We start from the raw sequence: 17627 nt of genomic DNA, 5'->3' as shown, positions 1-17627 counted from the left end.
AATCTAAGGGCCTCTGGGAATGTTCTCATCTAGAATGTCCAGGACAAAATCCCTAGTCATCAGTTCAGATTCACTCTGAGCCTCCTCTACCCACCTGCTACATGTTGATATGGCCCATGGTTTCACCCTACACTCTCTTCTTTTAGGGTCCCTACCACCCATTGGGATCACCCGGGGAAGTTTTACAATTCCCAGCCTAGAAATATGGCATCAAAATCTCCGGGGGTGTTTGACAGGTTCCAGTGGACATCTAAGGCATAGGTGTTGTCGTTATGAAGTCATTCACTTCAGGACCTCACATACCAACAACCACCTGAGGAAACCCAGCGTCCCCAGGTCTCTTCCACTCTCCACCTGCATGCCCCAGGAGAACAACTGTACAGAAACAAGCATCACTCAGCTGTGTCCGCATCACACACCACAAGCCTACAGCAGTAGTGTGGAGTTTAGTCAGCATCTAGGACCTGATGGATACTTTGGAGGCACCCTAGCTCCTCCCTCTCCTGTGCCTTTTATCTCTTCTCTTCTCAATCCAAATATCATTGACTATGCATTCTCCTATTCACTCATATGAGCACATTTCCTCTGAAAAATTCCATAGAACCCTGTATTCTACTCCATAACTCTGGATGTTTAAGCAGCGATTCCACTAAATCAAGCAGATTTCCGAAAGAGTGTACTTCCTGTCACTCTCTCTGTATTCCTTGGCACAGAGCCCCCAACTCGGGGACAACTGTATCCTTGTCTGTGAAGCCCATCATGCCTCTACCTTTCTTGCCAGGCACCAAGTGAAACAGATATTCTTTCTCTCCAATGCTTCTACCTTAGTGCAGTGTTAAGCATACAGTGGATCTCATGTTACTGGTGAAATATGACATTATTTTAATACAATGACAAGTACTTTTTTATTTTGTTTTTATTTTTTATTTTTTGGTTTTTTGAGACAGGATTTCTCTATATAGGCCCTTGGCTGTTCTGGAACTTGCTCTATGGATCTGCCTCTCAAGTGCTGGGATTAAAGGAGTGCACCACCAACACCAAGACAGTACTTTTTAATTTAATGATTATGATTCAATGATTCTTTTTAGAACATAAAGTAGCTAAATCCACCAAACCTGAGACTTCTTTGCTATAAACTTCCCTTCTGAAATAAATGCAGTTTTGAATAGACATTCTCAAAGTTAATAAAGAAGGGTGAAGGTGAGGCAAAATTAGCAGAGGTGACCTACAAATGGCAGATAGGAAACAAGGGCCTCTTTGGACCTGATAAGCCTTCACTAGCCCTTCCCAAAGGTCTCCATTCCCTCCCCCAATACCCCTCCAAACTGCCAGCACTCACCCCTGGCGCCATGGACTGCTTGTGATTCCCCTGTTTCCTTTCTAGATGCTGAGCACCCAGAAGAGGGACAGTGCCGGCTCCATTCTGTCAAGTTCCACCAATGTAGCCTTCTACACCAACAGGAGCTGTTCCAAGGACCAGAGCATAGACCAGAGAGTACATGTGGCAGAATCCTGTCCATCAGAAAGAAATGCTAACCTCTGCAGGAAAAGCCACCACTGGGAGACGGCACATAAAACATCCCGCCTCCTGCCTGCCAGGAATTCTGGTGCCCACAGCAACTAGATAAGACATGCCTACTAGCTCGAAGTCACTACCTCCAATCACCAAGTTTTGCAGGAGATTTAGCACCTGCTAACCCTCCTGAAGAGAGGATAAACTACACCAGATGAAAACTCAACAATACCACAGTAGAACATAAGACTAGGCCTTGCATTTGGATGACTCTAAGATATAGCTGTGTCAAGCTCTATGGAATAATTTTCACTATAGTTTTTAATACAAAGAAACCAAGGAGAAGGAAAAGAAGAAAAATTCTGTCTTATATTACAGAAGCTATTCTTAATAGTAAAGAAGCTGATTTTCTACTCTAAAAATCATGGCTCAGGAAACTTGGCTCACTAGGAATTTTTTGGACTAATTCCCTGAGAATATCTATCACAGTGGAAAATAGACACAGTGGTTTTTGCTGAGCAGTTCCAGAGTAGGAACTCATCCTACAAATTTGATCACTTCTGTGTCCCATGCCAGAGGTATGTACCTCGAAGCATATGTGTATGTGCATATATGTGTATGTGTGGTATAAACATGTTTAAATACATGTGCATATATGTATTATACATATTTCTATACATGCATATGTATGTGCATATGTTAGTATACATATGTACATGTATCTATGTGTATATTATGTATTTATATACATATCTCTGTGTGCGTGTATACAGAGATAGATAGATACAGACAAAGTTTCAAGTAGTCCAGGGGCTAGCCAGGAACTCTCTATATAGTTTGGAATAATTTTGAACTTCTGGTCATCCTGCCTGTACCCTCTCCTCTCAATGCTGTGATCATAGACATATGACAGGGTGTCCAGTTTTATGCATAACTGAGGATCAAACTCAGAGTTTCATGCATGCTAGGCAAGCACTCTACCAACTGAGTTATATCTCCAGCCCAAAGACTGGAAATAATCTAACTGTATAATAGGGGAATGGTTAAAAAAAAGCTGTGTTTCATCCATATGATGGAATGTATACACAAGTGCAGAACATGTAAAATACAACACAATTAGGCACATAAAATACATATGGAATCATTCTAAATGCATAAGTGTATATAAGTGTAAAAATGAATACACACTTATATATTGGCTGACACATTCATAAATTTCATTAAAAAAATATCCAAGTCACTGGTGAAATGCTGCTTTCAGTAGAACTGGGGATCAAGACACAGGGGTTGGAGGAATACTCCAAGTCCATTTTTGTCTTTTGATCAGTGTGCCATTTATAGGTGTTAACTATTTAGATCAGCTCTGACAAAGAAGCAGACATGAACAAAAGTAAACACACCACCTTAATTTCATTTTCCTTGGTCCACAGCTGACCCACAAGTCTGGCAATGAGATACACAGTCAGAACTCTGTTGCAGTTTGGGCCTTATCTGCTCAACAGTGACCTTGACGTGGAAACACAGCCAAAGTTCAACTCAGCTGCCTGGAAATCAAGCTAAAGCCACATGGGATATGCCAGTTCATATTTTCAAAGTGTCCCAATGAGCCTGCAGTAAACGTAAAAGTCAATATGATAGCAAGATCCAGTGAGCTTTGAAACTTACCTGTGGTATCTTTACAAACCATACAAAACAGTTTATTTTGGCTTTTCCTGTGTGGCAGCAGCAGGAGTCAAAGCGGGGCTACTGAGCTGGCCCAGAGACGCTATCTAGCTAATAAGGTTTGATCCAGAATCCTCAAGCCCCAAACCTTTGTCCATCTGGCCAAGAAAACACACACACATGCACATGAACACCCCACCCAACCCCAGGAATCTCCTCTTTCTAAATATAGCAGGCAACTGCCCAGTCTCCAAACTCACACTCCACAGCATTCTGTGCCTTCCAACCAAGGTGAAATGAGCCAGACATAAACACGCTGTGACAGCTTCTGGCCCCCACTGCCAAGCTGTTTTCCTTACTATTTCCTCTTCTCTCCACCCTGGGTTTCTACAAAACGTGGAAACCCCAGTGACTCTGACTTATAAAAGATTCCTGTAGCTACAAATGCTGTTAGTCCTCATCCTAACAAAGATGCTTTTCCTGCTAGGCACCCCCAGTTTGAGTTTGGAAGAGTCTTTTCAATGTGGACAAAGTAAGGTTCATCTCCTATTGTACTTGCAAGAATCTGCAGCTCAGAAAAGATACTGGACAAGTCCAAGGCTAGTAAGGATGCCTGCATTTCCCACCCTACCATCACACACATATGGTGGGGAGGGGGCCTCATTCTTTCAGAATCAGTATCCGTGCCGCAAAGGCAGCCTATTTAGAATGCTTCCAATTAAACTAAAAAGTTAAAACTTCAGAAACATATTCTAGCACATATTCGCAAGCACCAAACCAATTAGCTGCAAGGAAATAAAGGACCTAAATAAAGGGCTGTTGCAAAACCTATAGAAATTGGAGTCTGCAACAGATCCAGAATCTTTCAAATTCTGGGACCCACACACAAAGGCTGACATGGGAATGATCACTGCAGCACCTTCTCTAACTGAAATACTGAGATAATCCAATAATCCAGCCCTCTTAAATAATCAAAGGGAATGCAGTGTATACATGTACTGACCTAGAAAAAGAAAGATAAGGGAGTCACAGGGAAAGTAAAACAAAAAATGTATATAGTAAAATCTCTATATATAAAGTTCATAATGGCATCCCTCCTTTGGCTAATTTTTGGAAATGCCATGGCCTTGACAATCCCCTTCAGGAGTTGTTTTCTCCAACAGCTTCTAATTTTTGTCAGCTCTGAGGGGTTTGGTCATTGTCTAAAGACTAGAATGCCAACCTGTGAGATCCACCATGAGAGATGCTGGTTTACTACTCAGAGCAGAGGGCTGAACCATTGCCTCCTAAAAACCAACCTGCTAAGTCCATAGGTCCTGAAATACATGTGAGACTATTGCAAATGGAAGTAAAGAGTCCCCAAAAGAAGACAAATGGACGAAATGAATTAAAGATTGTTCACTTCATCATCCAAAGTTTTACAGGACAAAGCAGAGGATAGTATGCGTGTGAATACACAGTCCAACAAATAAGGCGCACCAATAGCCAGTAAATGCATGAACAGATGCTCACCATCATTAGTCATCAGTGAAATCCAAGTTAGAACCAAACAGACACATCACTCCAGTAGTTCGCTACAATCAAAATGAGATCATAAGAAGTGTTGGTGCGGCTCACACACTGCTGACGTACAATATGGCGCTTCTACTGTGGAAAATGACATGTCAGCCTTTTATAAGTTAAATCTAAATTCCTTTCAACCTAGGTTTAAATCAAAATTTTATATACATTTTCCATATAACTCAGCAACTCTCTTCCTAGGTAAGACTTGAAATTAGAAGTGAAAACATAAAGGTATGTATGTAAACATTCTTAGCAGCATCATTCAAAAAAGCTAACAACCGAAACTCAGCTTGGAGTCTACAAAACACAATACTCTGCAGCAATAAGAAGGAACAAAATCCCAATAAAAGCTAAAACACAGATGAGCCTCAGATCAACACGCCAAGTGAAAGAGCCTGGATAGAAAGGACTACATAATCTATGACTTAGCTCCAATTCTCAGATTCAACAGCTCTAGACACGGTTTAGAAAGGGGATTAGTGGCTGTGTACGGCTTGAGAAGAGAAGGCACCTGCAAACAGACGTGAGAAAGCTTTCAGGGTGACTGTTTTAATCAACTGGATTCTGGCAATTGTTCCACAAGCCACTTAAAACAGATAAATTCTATGTCGAGTAAATGGCTACTCTGAAAGGAATACATAGAACCATGATGGAATGTTCTTGGGAGACACTTGATAAATTGGCATGTCAAATGCAAGTGTTCCTGGTCATTCTGCAGGGAAAGAAAATAGGAGGAGAGGAAAAATCATTTCCATGATCTCACAGGAGAAAGAATAGTGCTTCTTTGTAGTAGCTGCTAATAATTAAAATTTAACAATAAGACACTCGGCTATAAAAAGAAATCAAGCTCTAGTATCTAACATAAATGAACCCTGAAAACATCATGCTACATAAAATAAGCCACATATAAATGATAACTGTTGTATGATTCTAGAAATGCCTAGAACAAACAAACAAACAAAGACTGACAGGGTCTAGGGTGGACCAGAGTGCGAAGTCATTGTTTTATGGGTACGATTTCAGCTTGGGATGCTGGAAAATCTCTGGAACTGGACAGCACAGACAGTCAGACAGCACTGTGAATGTACTCAGTCCCACTAAAGTGTATGAAATTATTTAAAAGCTGTTAAAGTAGTTAAAATTTTGTGCCATGTACATTTTATCGTAATAATTTCAAAAGCCTGTTTTGAAAAATGAGCAAAAAAAAAAATCTGAACAGACATCCCACCAATGAAGATACACAAATGGTAAATAAGCAAGTGAAAAATACTCAGTGGAATAAATCATCAGAAAATTGGAGGGAAAGTTGAGGAATGAGTATGACTTCCTCCACCTATTATAAGGTCCACATAAAGAGCAACAGGATCTTTCACTCTTTGCTGGAGGGAATGCAAAATGCTACAGCCACTTTGGAAGACAGTTTGGTTATTTCTTACATTATCATACAATCCAACAATCACATGGTCTTTACCCAAATGAACTGAAAACTCATGTCTATGCACAAAATAATTATGCTGGCTTCATTCATAACTGTCCAGCCTTGAAAGCAATGAAGATATCCTTCAACAGGTAAAAGAAGAAACAAATTTTGGTACTCAGCCATGAGACCCAATAGTTTCCAAGACATGGAGGAACCTTGAATGCACATTACTAGTGACACAAGGCAATCTAAAAAGGCTACAGACTGGTTCTAGCTATCTGACGGTATGGGGGGTAAAAAAGGCAAAAGTAGGAAGACAATGGAAAAACCCATAGTTGGTAGAAGAAACAAAGATATGCTAGAACGTAGAGGGTTTTTAATTCAGTGAAACTATGACATTTAATGGGTACATTGTCAATATCCATCACCGTGCACCACCAAGAAACTTTCATTAATATTCTACCAGGGACCAGGGGTATGGAGTGTGCACTCACATGTGCAGGGCCCTAGCTTCAACCTCTAACACCAGTGAGCTAAAATAAAATCAATATTGGTTAATCAGCAGTAACAGATGTACCAGGATTCTGAAAGATGTTTAAAAAAAAAAGACATAGGGAGAAACCAGAAGGTACAGACATTCTAAGCTATAATGAGAACCCTGTATAAGTCCACTCCAATGTTCTGTAAACCTCAAGCCAATCTAAAGAGTAAAGTCTATTCCTTATTTTAACAGTGGGAAGATGGTTCTAAGCCACAAGTAGAGGGCTGAAGATTAGAGATTATATGCAATTTATTTAATGCACTTCAAACAGAGAAACATGCAGAGATGTTTTTAGAGCCAGTGTTATATAAAAATTTTTAAAAAAAATCTTGTTTGGATTTAATTAGCTGTTGTTTATATTTGTATGAGTAATACTCCAAATGTCAGTATTGCAAATTACCACCACTTACAAATAATTAGGAAAGTCATTTTTTTCCCTTTTCTTCACAAGTTGCTAAAGTAAATCAAAGGAACTGGGAACAATTTTTTTGCTACCTGGCTCCATATTTACTTGTTCCATTAAGGCTTTTTGTAACAAAATTACTGCTCAGCAAATCAAACTGGCATCGAACATCTTATGAGAGTTTATGCTATTCAAGAACAGCTTGTTCTTGGGGCTGAGAGAGAGGATTCAGCAAGTAAAAGCTCTTGCTGCACAATCATGAGGACCTGAGTTCAGATCCCCAGCACCCACATAAAAAGCCAATGTGGCCACATGTGAACCTATAAGCTCAAGAGCAGTAGAAGGCAGAGAAAGTCTGTCTAGTCTGGCCTATTCAGCCAGTCTAAGCAAAATTGTGAACTCTGGGTTCAGTGAAAGACCTGAGTAAGTCAGAGTTGATAGAATTGGACACATGATATGCACCACATACATAGGAACAGAAAGAGAGAGACAGAGAGAGAGACAGACAGACAGAAACAGAGACAGAGAGACAGGGACAGAGACAGAGAGAGACAGAGAGATAGAGAGAGCTCATTCTCATTGTGGGGAAAAAACACCTATATTAAATGCTAAAGAAGTGGGAAAGGAAAACAGGTTTTTTGGTTTTTTGTTTTGTTTTATTTTTGCTTTTTCAAGACAGGGTTTATTTATGTAACAGTCCTGGCTGTCCTGGAACTCAATTTGTAGACCAAACTGGCCTCGAACTCACAGAGATCCGCCTGCCTCTGCCTCCCGAGCGCTGGTATTTAAGGCATGCACCATCACCACCCAGCAAGGTGAACAGCTTTTAAAGTATATATACTTAGTAATTATCTTACTGTTGTTTTAATGAATAAAGAAGCTGAATCATTCACTTTAACAATTCAGACCAAGAACAGGTTTTTGGTCTCCCCATTCAATGCTCTATTATCCAATTAAAAAATGAATCACTGATAATCACTTAATAGTTCCCAAAAAGAAAGTGATGCTTTACAAAGACAAGACAGAAAAAGCTGCCCTCCTATTCTACCCTTTCAGCCTACAAGGCTCTTTAAGCCTATAAGGGTGAGCAAATTTCAGAGCACAAAATATTAGCTAGCTGTGGCTACTCAGAGCTGGAAATCTATAAAGCAATAGTATGATCTTCTCAATTACCCTAGCACCTGCTGCACGTTTCCCCTTCTAGAAGACAGATCTGTGAAAAGTCTGCATCTTCACTACCAGCATTTTTTTTTTTTTAATTTTCTGGAGCTGAGGACCAAACCCAGGGTCTTGTGCTTGCTAGGCAAGCGTTCTACCACTGAGCTAAATCCCCAACCCCAACTACCAGCATTTTTATTGAACACACTCAAGGGTAATGTTCAGAGGAGGGCCAGCAGACCAATGCCAGGTTCAAAACTTGGTTACACAATTTCCTAGCTATGTGAATTTTGACAGGTTATCCCAGAAATGCAGAAGCAGCACAGTGCAGCTAGCCCACTATATCTACAGATCTGGTTCCTATGTTTCCACCAACCAGTATGGAAAATATTTGAGGATGGGGTGGGGGGACCTGAATCTGTGCTCAACATGTGCAAACATTATGTTTGCATTCACATTATGTAATGTATTACCAGCAATCTAGAGTTGCTTAAAGCATTCAGGAGAATATGTATAGGTTACATGTAAATAATAGAAAAGAGACTTGAGCATCTGAGGTTTTGGGTATCCAAGATGGATCTTAGAACCCACCCACCCCCCATAGATATGGAGGGACAACAACATTTGTCTCACAGAATGGTAGTAGAATGGTAACATGGTATAATATGGGGCCCTTGGCGTAAGAACTGGCACTTCCTAAATGCTCAATAAAATGAAAGATGCTGGCTTTCTTACTGGGCTATTGTTTGTGTTAAAATCACCCTGAGAATATGATGGAAGCATAGGAACAGAGGTCTCCACATCAGTAATATCTGGGAATGCAATGAAAAGGGCACATAATCCCTAAAAGGGTCCATAAAAAGCATAGAAGCAGCTAATATAACATAAAAGCTTTCATTTCATTTAGCGAAAACATTATCACTCCACAGAAGAGCAATCTGAAGTATGGATTTATTCACTATTACATACCCAACCTAACTTGATTGGAGGGACTGGATTCTTAGTTTTGCTTTGGTTATTCCCTCAAACTTGGTAGAATCCATACCCCTCCCATGGACAGAATACATCAGAGCATACATTCCAGACCCTGGGAAATAAATCAGTGTGCCCTCACCTCTACTTAAACCCCATCTTGTGAAAAATGAATGGATGGCTTATTTATTGACTCAACATTTCCCCATCTGAAATTCAGTTCATGAACTAGGCAGTCACCTAAAGGTGATTACCACCACCTGAATGACAGCAGTTGTACTTCTAATGTCCAGACTAGGCAAGTCTACCGAGGCAGAAAACACAGCGGTTGGCCAGGGCTGCAGGGGTTGGGAGGAAATAGCGAATGACTGGTCATGAAAACAGGTTCTACTGGAGACAACAAAAATGTTCTCTGACTGATGATGACGACTGCACAAACTGTGAATATACTACACCACTGAATTAGATGCTTCTAATGATCAAGCGATACAAGATAATGAATGTGAATTACATCTCAGTGATACCACTATCTTAAAAACTGTATGTCTGCTCCACCCATTTAGTCTGTCAGAATAAGAATTGTCTATTTCAAAAAGCAGAAGCCAAATTCAGAAGGGTATTCCCCAGGAACAAATCCAGAAATTGACTGTCAACGTGTGGAAACATGGTTCCCCAAAGCCAAATCCCTCAGACCAACAGCTTTTCATGTCTAGGAAACCACATTCAGTTTGCCATCAAGTCCACAAGAGTCACACACGAAGACCACCTGTACTGGGTAGTTTTGTGTGCCATCAGAGGAAAGACCCTCAGCTGAGAAAATGCCTTCTTGAGATCCAGTTGTAAGGCATTTTCTCATTTAGTAATCAATAGGGGATGGCGCAGCCCATGGTGCTATCCCTGGGCTGTTGGTCCTGAGTGTTATAAGCAGGTAGGCTAAGCAGGCCATGTGAAGCAAGCCAGTAAGCAGCACTCCTCCAGGGCCTCCACTTCGGCTCCTGCCTCCAGGATCCTGCTCTGTTTGAGTTCCTGTCCTGACTTCCTTTAGTGATGAACAGCAATACTGAAGTGTAAGCCAAATCAGCCCTTTCCTCCCCAACTTGCCTTTTGGTCATGGTGTGTCTCAGCAACTAGAAACCCTAACGAAGACACCATTGCATTCAGCAAGCCTGCTGTTTAGATGGGGAGGCAGGCAGCCTCTTTCTCTGCGAGGGAAACCTCCTCTAACTATAAGTAATAGGAACAGAAGAGACACTGGGAGACTAACATGTTGTTCCTTTTCAACCTGTGGCACGTTCACCTCTCTTGACATAACCACAACTGGATACAAACATTATTACCAGAATTCTATGATTGTGTCCATCAGTGGCTAATACATACAATTGCTGGAGTTCCCAAGAGCTGACATGTACCTCTGCCCCTTTGGTTTTCATAAGCACCAAGTCCTGACAACCTTGAATGCTGGCACATTGTAGTATTGGTGAAATTAATGGAGAGGTGCCAAGGGCCATGCTCCAAGTGTTGCTGGTAGCAGTGGCAGTTTTAGTCTGTTGTTTTAACATTCACTGTGTCTTTCAGTCTCTGAGAGGTCAGTGTGACTATTTCCATTTACAAAGGAGAAGCTCAGACGTAGTAAGGTGCCCAGAGTCAAACAATTAATAAGCAGTGGGGTCAAGATTTGAACCCAGGAAACTCCAAAGCTCACCCATGATCTATCATTTCTACAGAATGAAAAGGAAAACAAGACCTAAACACACAAAGCATCTTGGCTGAGAATGATCAGAGAATGAGAGAATAATCAAGCCAGTGAGAGGCAGGAGTCCTGGGTAACTGAGTACCACACAAAAAAGATCAGGCCGGGCGGTGGTGGCGCACGCCTTTAATCCCAGCACTCGGGAGGCAGAGCCAGGCGGATCTCTGTGAGTTCGAGGCCAGCCTGGACTACCAAGTGAGTTCCAGGAAAGGCGCAAAAGCTACACAGAGGAAACCCTGTCTCGAAAAACCAAAAAAAAAAAAAAAAAAAAAAAAAAGATCAGAACAAATCACCATCAGCAACGACTGGGAATTGACAAGGCTCAACTGCACACCAAAGAGGACTCTCTAAATAGTAAGGTTTTCTCTCTTTAAATATGTGTGTGGGTGTGTGTGGGTGTGTGTGTGTGTGTGTGTCCGTCCTGACATGCTTTGTTGCTTAGATTCTGTGTCTATACCAGGGATGGAGAAACCAGATAGAGTTCAAGGGTTTCATTTTTATGGAGTTGTTTCATGGAGATTTTGGCAGATTCTGAAGCAGATTCAAAAAAGAAACACGGGAGAGGCTTGTGGTTTGGGCTAACCTAGATGACAACGTTGCTTTATTAAGTGGGGTTAAGTGCATGTCTCTGGAATTTGACAACTTGTATTTGAATACCTTGAACTTACCTTGGACAGGTTACCGACTTCTTGGCTGCTTGGTGTCATTCCCAAAGTAGAGGTAACATTAAAATGATGTAGATATACTCTGCCAACTCCTGGAGGCCATGTTTATTACCTCTGATTATATATACAGACAAAGGAAATCTGAACCCAGAGATCTGTACAAGTACTAGTTACAAAACAAAACCAGTGCTAACTTTATAACTGGATATAACTATGTATCCATTTTTAAGCTGTACTGGACAAATGCTGGCCTTTCATTAACAGTAATGATCTATTGAAGAAAATGACTATACTGGAACTAATATGGTGTACAAAGCAGCAGGTACCTCATGATAACTCAATACCTAAAATGGTGTGAAAACTTGTTTTAAGAAGTCAGTGAGGTCACATCAGTAACACACTCTGCTGAAGCAGTAGTTAGTAGCAGCAGAGGGGCACAGTTAGTCCTAAAGTTGGATGAAGAAAGAGCAGTATACTGAGCTTAGCATCAGTCTTTCCAGCAAGTCACAGAGCCGATCCATCCCAACACTGCAATGGTTCTTACTATCTAATGAATCCATGCTCCTCAGAAATAGGAGAAGGCAAATTGCTAGTCACCCAACACACCTTCCTCAGAGTCAATGCTCAGATATAAAATGCAAGTCCAAATTCTAGCAGGTCTGGTCCTTCAGGCTCCATTCTGGGCAAGAAGGATAGAACAGACTGGAGTTCTGCACTGCGAGAATTACATTTCTATCTCAGACCATGCAGCTTCAAAAACTCTGAGCCAGTGATTCCCCAAGCCGGTGTTCTCATTTGCAAAATCAAAAGAGATACATGAGATTAACACACAAATAAATCATGGCTGCCACAGAGTATTGTGCCTCTGTAGCCACAGGGGCACCCAAATATCAGTGCTACATGCTGGTATCCAGGGCAATGCCCAGCAAACAGAAGGCATTTCTTATGTTTGCTGAGTGAAGCAGAGGATCGATTAAAGCTAGCCTGAGGTCTGTCATGATGGTATGAAGCATGCCTTTAATCATAGCACTCCTGGGAGACTGAGGCAGGATGATCATGAGCTCAGGCAAGTCTGGGGTACAAGGAAACCCTGTTTCCAAGAAAGAAAGAAAGCAGACGTAAAGGTCAACCAAAATTTCCAGACCCAACTTCTAAGTGGACCCCAAATTTACATCAAACTAGAAGTCACTTGTTCCCGAAACAAGGCAGGCCCTGATCTTTGACAGAAGAGTCTGTTCCTCCCCCTCAGGTAAGTCACAGCCTCCTGCAGAGACTCTGCCCTGTGCTTTTATTTCACCCCCAGAAGACTGGCATGTGCCCTGACATTCCATCCTCTCGCTCTCCAATTTTCAAAGCAACAGGCTTACTAAATGACATCTTGGCCCTTAAGGCCTTCTTTGAAGAACCATTCTGGAGACCATTCTCACAGCTTGGATCCTACTCTGGGGAGGCAACCACTCTTAGCTGAAAGATGCCATCTATTAGGAAACCCATCACAGAGACAGGAAAAGTAAAGAGTCAAAGACAATTCCCACTATCTGCCTCCGCTTCCTGAGGATCAAAATGAAAAGATCGCCTGAACTATTTTTAAATGAGCCCAATGAAAAGGTACCCTTCTCGCCCTTAGAATGCTCTAATTTGGCCACAAGGAGAAACTCTAGGTTTGCTCTGCAAAAGTTAGGTGGCATGAAAATTTTAACACACACATACACCTCGTACCAAAAGGAGGAAGAAATTTTAAAATGGCTTCACAGACTCTCAGGGAACCTTGAAGATGAGCTTAAACTTCTCTTTTCTGAGCGAAGGCTGAGGACATCCCCCTCTCAGCCTTTTGAATTTTCAAGGATAGCCGAAGAGGGGGCAGAGGTAGAGCAAGGGAGCGGGGAGAAGGAGAAAGACGGATGTGTTCGTTCTATTTTTAAACCTTCGCCCACAGTTTAGAGTAAAGGAACACTCTGGTTCTACACTCCCACCGCTGTCACCTTCTGCTAAGCACAAAAATCAAAACCTGCACACGTACACCGCACTGATCTATGTCTAGGGATTACTGTCAATGCTCCCAGGAATACAGCTAACCAATCACTCCAACGCAGAGAGCCCAGCAGTCCGGACCAGGCTGGAGCTGTGTGCAGGGCTCCTGCAGAGCTCAAAGCAGTCACCACCCTCCCCTTCCCAGGGATGGGCAGCGCCCCCTCAGCATGCTCCATTCCCAAGCCTGGGCAACGGGGTGGGCACCTGGGGTGAGCCACTCGCCCCCTACCGACACCGAGCTGTGGAAGCGTAGAAGCGATGGGTTTCCCAAGCAGGCTACCGCCGACTGGGCGATCTGGCCTCAGGCCAGAGACACCTGTGTCGGAACACACCCACCCAGCCCAGAGTGCCACCCCGGCCGTCCCCAAATGCCGAGGCTGGGCGATCAGACTCCTCCGAGGCCACTGACTCGCTCTTTTCCCGTCCGGCCTCGGACGAGCATCGACACCCGTCACTCAAAGCCCCGGGAGGGGGACGAAAGCCGGCAGCGCGCGCGGGCAACCCGGAGCCAAATGCCGCCGCCGCCCCGAGCCCTCCTGCGCTGCTCCAGACACTTACTCTTGAGCGCGCTAATGAGCGACTTCCCGTCCTTGATGAGCTCCTTGATGAATTTGTTGGTCTTGTCCAGCTCCGCTTCGTGTGACTTGAGCGTCTCTCGGAAGTGCGGGCTGTCCAGGCAGCAGTCGCTGAACTCGAGCGCCGGGAGCCCCATTCTGCCCGTGGAGCCCAGCGGAGGGGACGCGCCTCGGGCGCTGCTCGGCGGACACCCGCGACGACGGCCGTTCCACAGGTGTGGCGCCGGCTCGCCCCGCGCCGCGCGGGGTCAGAAGGAGCGGGAGACTCTAGACGGCAGCCGGGACTCAGCCGGTCCGCGGGTGCTCCTGCGAGGAGCCACCGAGCGGCACGCGGGCTGGAGGCGCGGCGGCGGACCCTTGGCGGCGCCGGGAAGCGAACGAGCGCGGCCACCGCCTCCCCGCCTCCTCTGCGGGTTCGCTCCTCAGCAGCCTCGAGCGCCTTCTCACAGAAGCCTCGGCCGCCCCGCCGGCGTCCGGGGCGCCCGAACCTGCTAGCGATGACCTAATCCCCTGCAGGACCAATCAGCGTGCTTGCCTCTGCCCGACCCCCAGGGCCGCCCGGGGACGCCCTGCCTTTCCGCGGTTCTAATCCAATCAAAGCTTTCTGAAGGCGGGGCCTGAGCATGGGGGCGGAGCCCACACCACCACTAGGTCCGCAGAGCAAGTCCCGCCCCCTCCCGCTCAGCTATGGTTGCAGAACTAGAGCTCCGGGCTGCATTCCGTGGTGGGTGCGCCCCCGCCACCCGAACCTGGCCCACCCCGTGCGGCCCTAATCCGAGCCTGAAATGAAACGTCTGCTAATCTAGGGAGCCGAAGAGCCTAGGTGTGTCAAGCAGGAAAAAATCTCGAATGAGAACTGCTGTTCGCCTCCGCCCACCCGACACTCCTGAGCATTCCTGCTTGCACTCAGATTACAACCCCTTGCCCAGGAGAACTCTGAGCGCTCGGAGCTCTGCACGCCGGGCTTCCAGTCAAGCAGAACGTGTTTGCTGCTTTAAATCACCAACTCTTCTCTCGCCCCCTACTGTCCGTCCCTCTCGTGGCCACTCTGCTCAAAACCCGCCCACGGCTGCCCCCCACCGAAGGTTCTCACGTCCTTAGCAAGAATTTCAGCCACCTCGTTTTCCTGCTGCGTTCCTAGCACCATTTTACACAATTCTGTCCAATGTCTGTCGTCCTTCGCTGCTGCACAGCTTCACGAGGGCACGTGCCGCCGCAGTTCCTTGGTCGGGTGTTGCATTCCCATCCGCTAGAACAGAGACTAGTACTTAAGAACAGATAATGTGCACTGTGTGCTGCTGTACCTGACAAAGTATGTGTGCAGCCCATGAATGCATCCCTCTCCACCTTCAGGATGACCACCCTCCCTGTGACCAATCACAGGAGTCAAGACTGACTAGAGCTCGTTCAGTGCATTTGGTAGGCTGGGTCTCAGTGTCTAGAACTGAATGGTGAACACTGGAGAATAGGGACTGTCGTTGGCTAAATTATTTCTATGTCCAGTAACTAACAACACACCTTCAATTTGGAGAGGTGTTTCTTTGTGTTTTCAGTCGGTCTGCTACTGCAGACCCAGGACTAGACTCAGGATAGAACCAGGAGCCCAGAAAGAACTTGACTGCTTCTGTTCTGAAGGAGAGAGCTACAACCAGGGAATAGCCTTGTTGCCTGATGTTAGGATGGAAGCCCTAGACGCTTGGAAACAATGGAGAAGAGTTTCAGACTCCAAAGTGTCAGAAAAAGAGTCCTTGTGTGAGAAATTAATTGATGTATTTATTGAATGAATGAATGAATGAATGTGCTCAATTTCATAATTTGGAACAACAAAGCCAGGCTTGAGAGCAGGCCCAGATAGCAGATAAACAATGGGTAATTAGACCCTGAAAACAGTCATTCCTTCCTTGCTATGGATGAGAAAAATCTGGAATGGAAATTCCATGAAAGTAAATCCATTTATAAGGCTTATCTTGATTACCCAAAGGTGGATACGCTGATTATCTATTGCTACATAGTGTATCACACAAAACTTTCAGCTTTAAGATGTTGACCACCCCTGTGAAGACTAGGGATCCAGTTTGGAGTGTCTACTGTGATCAGTCAGTGACAGACACTGGACCACTGCCTCTCCTCAGGAAGACTGGAGGCTTCTCTGTGTGTCTTCTCTTTGACCTGATTTAAATTTCCTCAAAGCATGCAGCAAACAAGGAGAAGCCATCACCTTTCGTGACCTTACCATGAAAGTCACACCCTTCTACTGCCTTCATTGGCTGCAAGCAAGAGTCACAAGTTCACACCAATGGAAACGGAGGGGGATCCAACTGTACATCTAGATAGGAGAATGACATGAACAGGAAATAGTGTCCTGGCCATTTCTGAATAACACATTCTGCCATGGTAGGCCTGGCATATCGTGTAGTAGTATTCAATAAATATTAAACGAATGAAACAAAATGAGACACATTATTATTTGTTTAATCTTGTTGAGAAATGTTAGGCAAATATGCACTCAACAGTATATGTATGTATAAGTAAGTGATACATTCACTGTCATTTTTTCAGTTTGTGATAGGTACTGTTACACTTTTTGACATGTAATTAATGTCTACAATGTACTATGTAGCTTGAACCAGTTAATAGTTTATCAGTCTGTGTGCCACAAATATACTAACAAGCATGTAAATTAATATAGGAATGTTACTGAAGTCCTAGGCTACAGGTCTAATGCATGCCCTAACAAGTCAGCTCCTGCCACTTGCCCCTCTCCCTAATGCCCCCCCAAACATAAATAGAGAAAATGATGAGGGAGAAAAAAAATAGCTATACCCAGAATAAGGGAGGAACGGACCTGTCTTCAGAGGTACTGATGCATTCTCGGATGACATAGAAAAGAGCCAAAGGCATTAGACAGGAAGCATACATAGTTAAACAAACAGCCTTGAGTGAACTGTGCTCCATTTGATCCTTATCTCAGGCATTAAGTAAATTGCTGTTGCCTGGGAGGTAGCCACAACTCCTGCCACAAAATGCTTCTCCATCAGACCTGCTGACCCTAACTAGACTCCAAGGTGACCAGCAGCAAGGGAGATAACTTTTAATCCTGTTTACACTTCCCCATTGGGCACCTCTGGGCTTCTGCATGCCCGAGTGAAGAGCTGGTACTTGCAGCAAAAGCGGCCCCTAAGTCTTTGTTACAGCCATTCACAAATATGTAAGTGTGTAGATAATGGATAAGAGTCTTGTAAATTCATTCTAGAGCCCTGGCAAATGACTTCCTACTCTTTTGGCAGTATTATGAATACAGCAATACTGAATATAAATTTTTGCACATAGAGGTTATGCCTGTGTCTTTCTTGGAAAGCAGGCAGGCCCCACAA

At 44.0% G+C, this 17627-nt stretch overlaps 1 protein-coding gene across 3 annotated transcripts in view; it reads right to left on the bottom strand.

Annotated features, from left to right (window-relative positions):
• Arhgap26 (Rho GTPase activating protein 26) overlaps positions 1-14428 on the bottom strand; it is a 386442-nt gene extending 372014 nt beyond the window's left edge. Inside the window, exon 1 of one of the 3 annotated variants that reach the window (XM_059245983.1) lies at positions 14237-14428. In XM_059245983.1, the coding sequence (XP_059101966.1) occupies positions 14237-14390 (154 nt within the window). In that variant the 5' untranslated portion in view covers positions 14391-14428. The remainder of the gene's footprint in view (positions 1-14236) is intronic. The other 2 variants (XM_059245982.1, XM_059245984.1) reach the window with 2 other exon arrangements.
• Positions 14429-17627: the final 3199 nt, after the last annotated feature.

This window comes from Peromyscus eremicus, chromosome 19, assembly GCF_949786415.1.
Source record: "Peromyscus eremicus chromosome 19, PerEre_H2_v1, whole genome shotgun sequence".
NCBI classification, from domain to species: domain Eukaryota; kingdom Metazoa; phylum Chordata; class Mammalia; order Rodentia; family Cricetidae; genus Peromyscus; species Peromyscus eremicus.
Note: the sequence above shows the minus strand (reverse complement) of the source record. Positions and strands in the feature narration are given on the sequence as shown.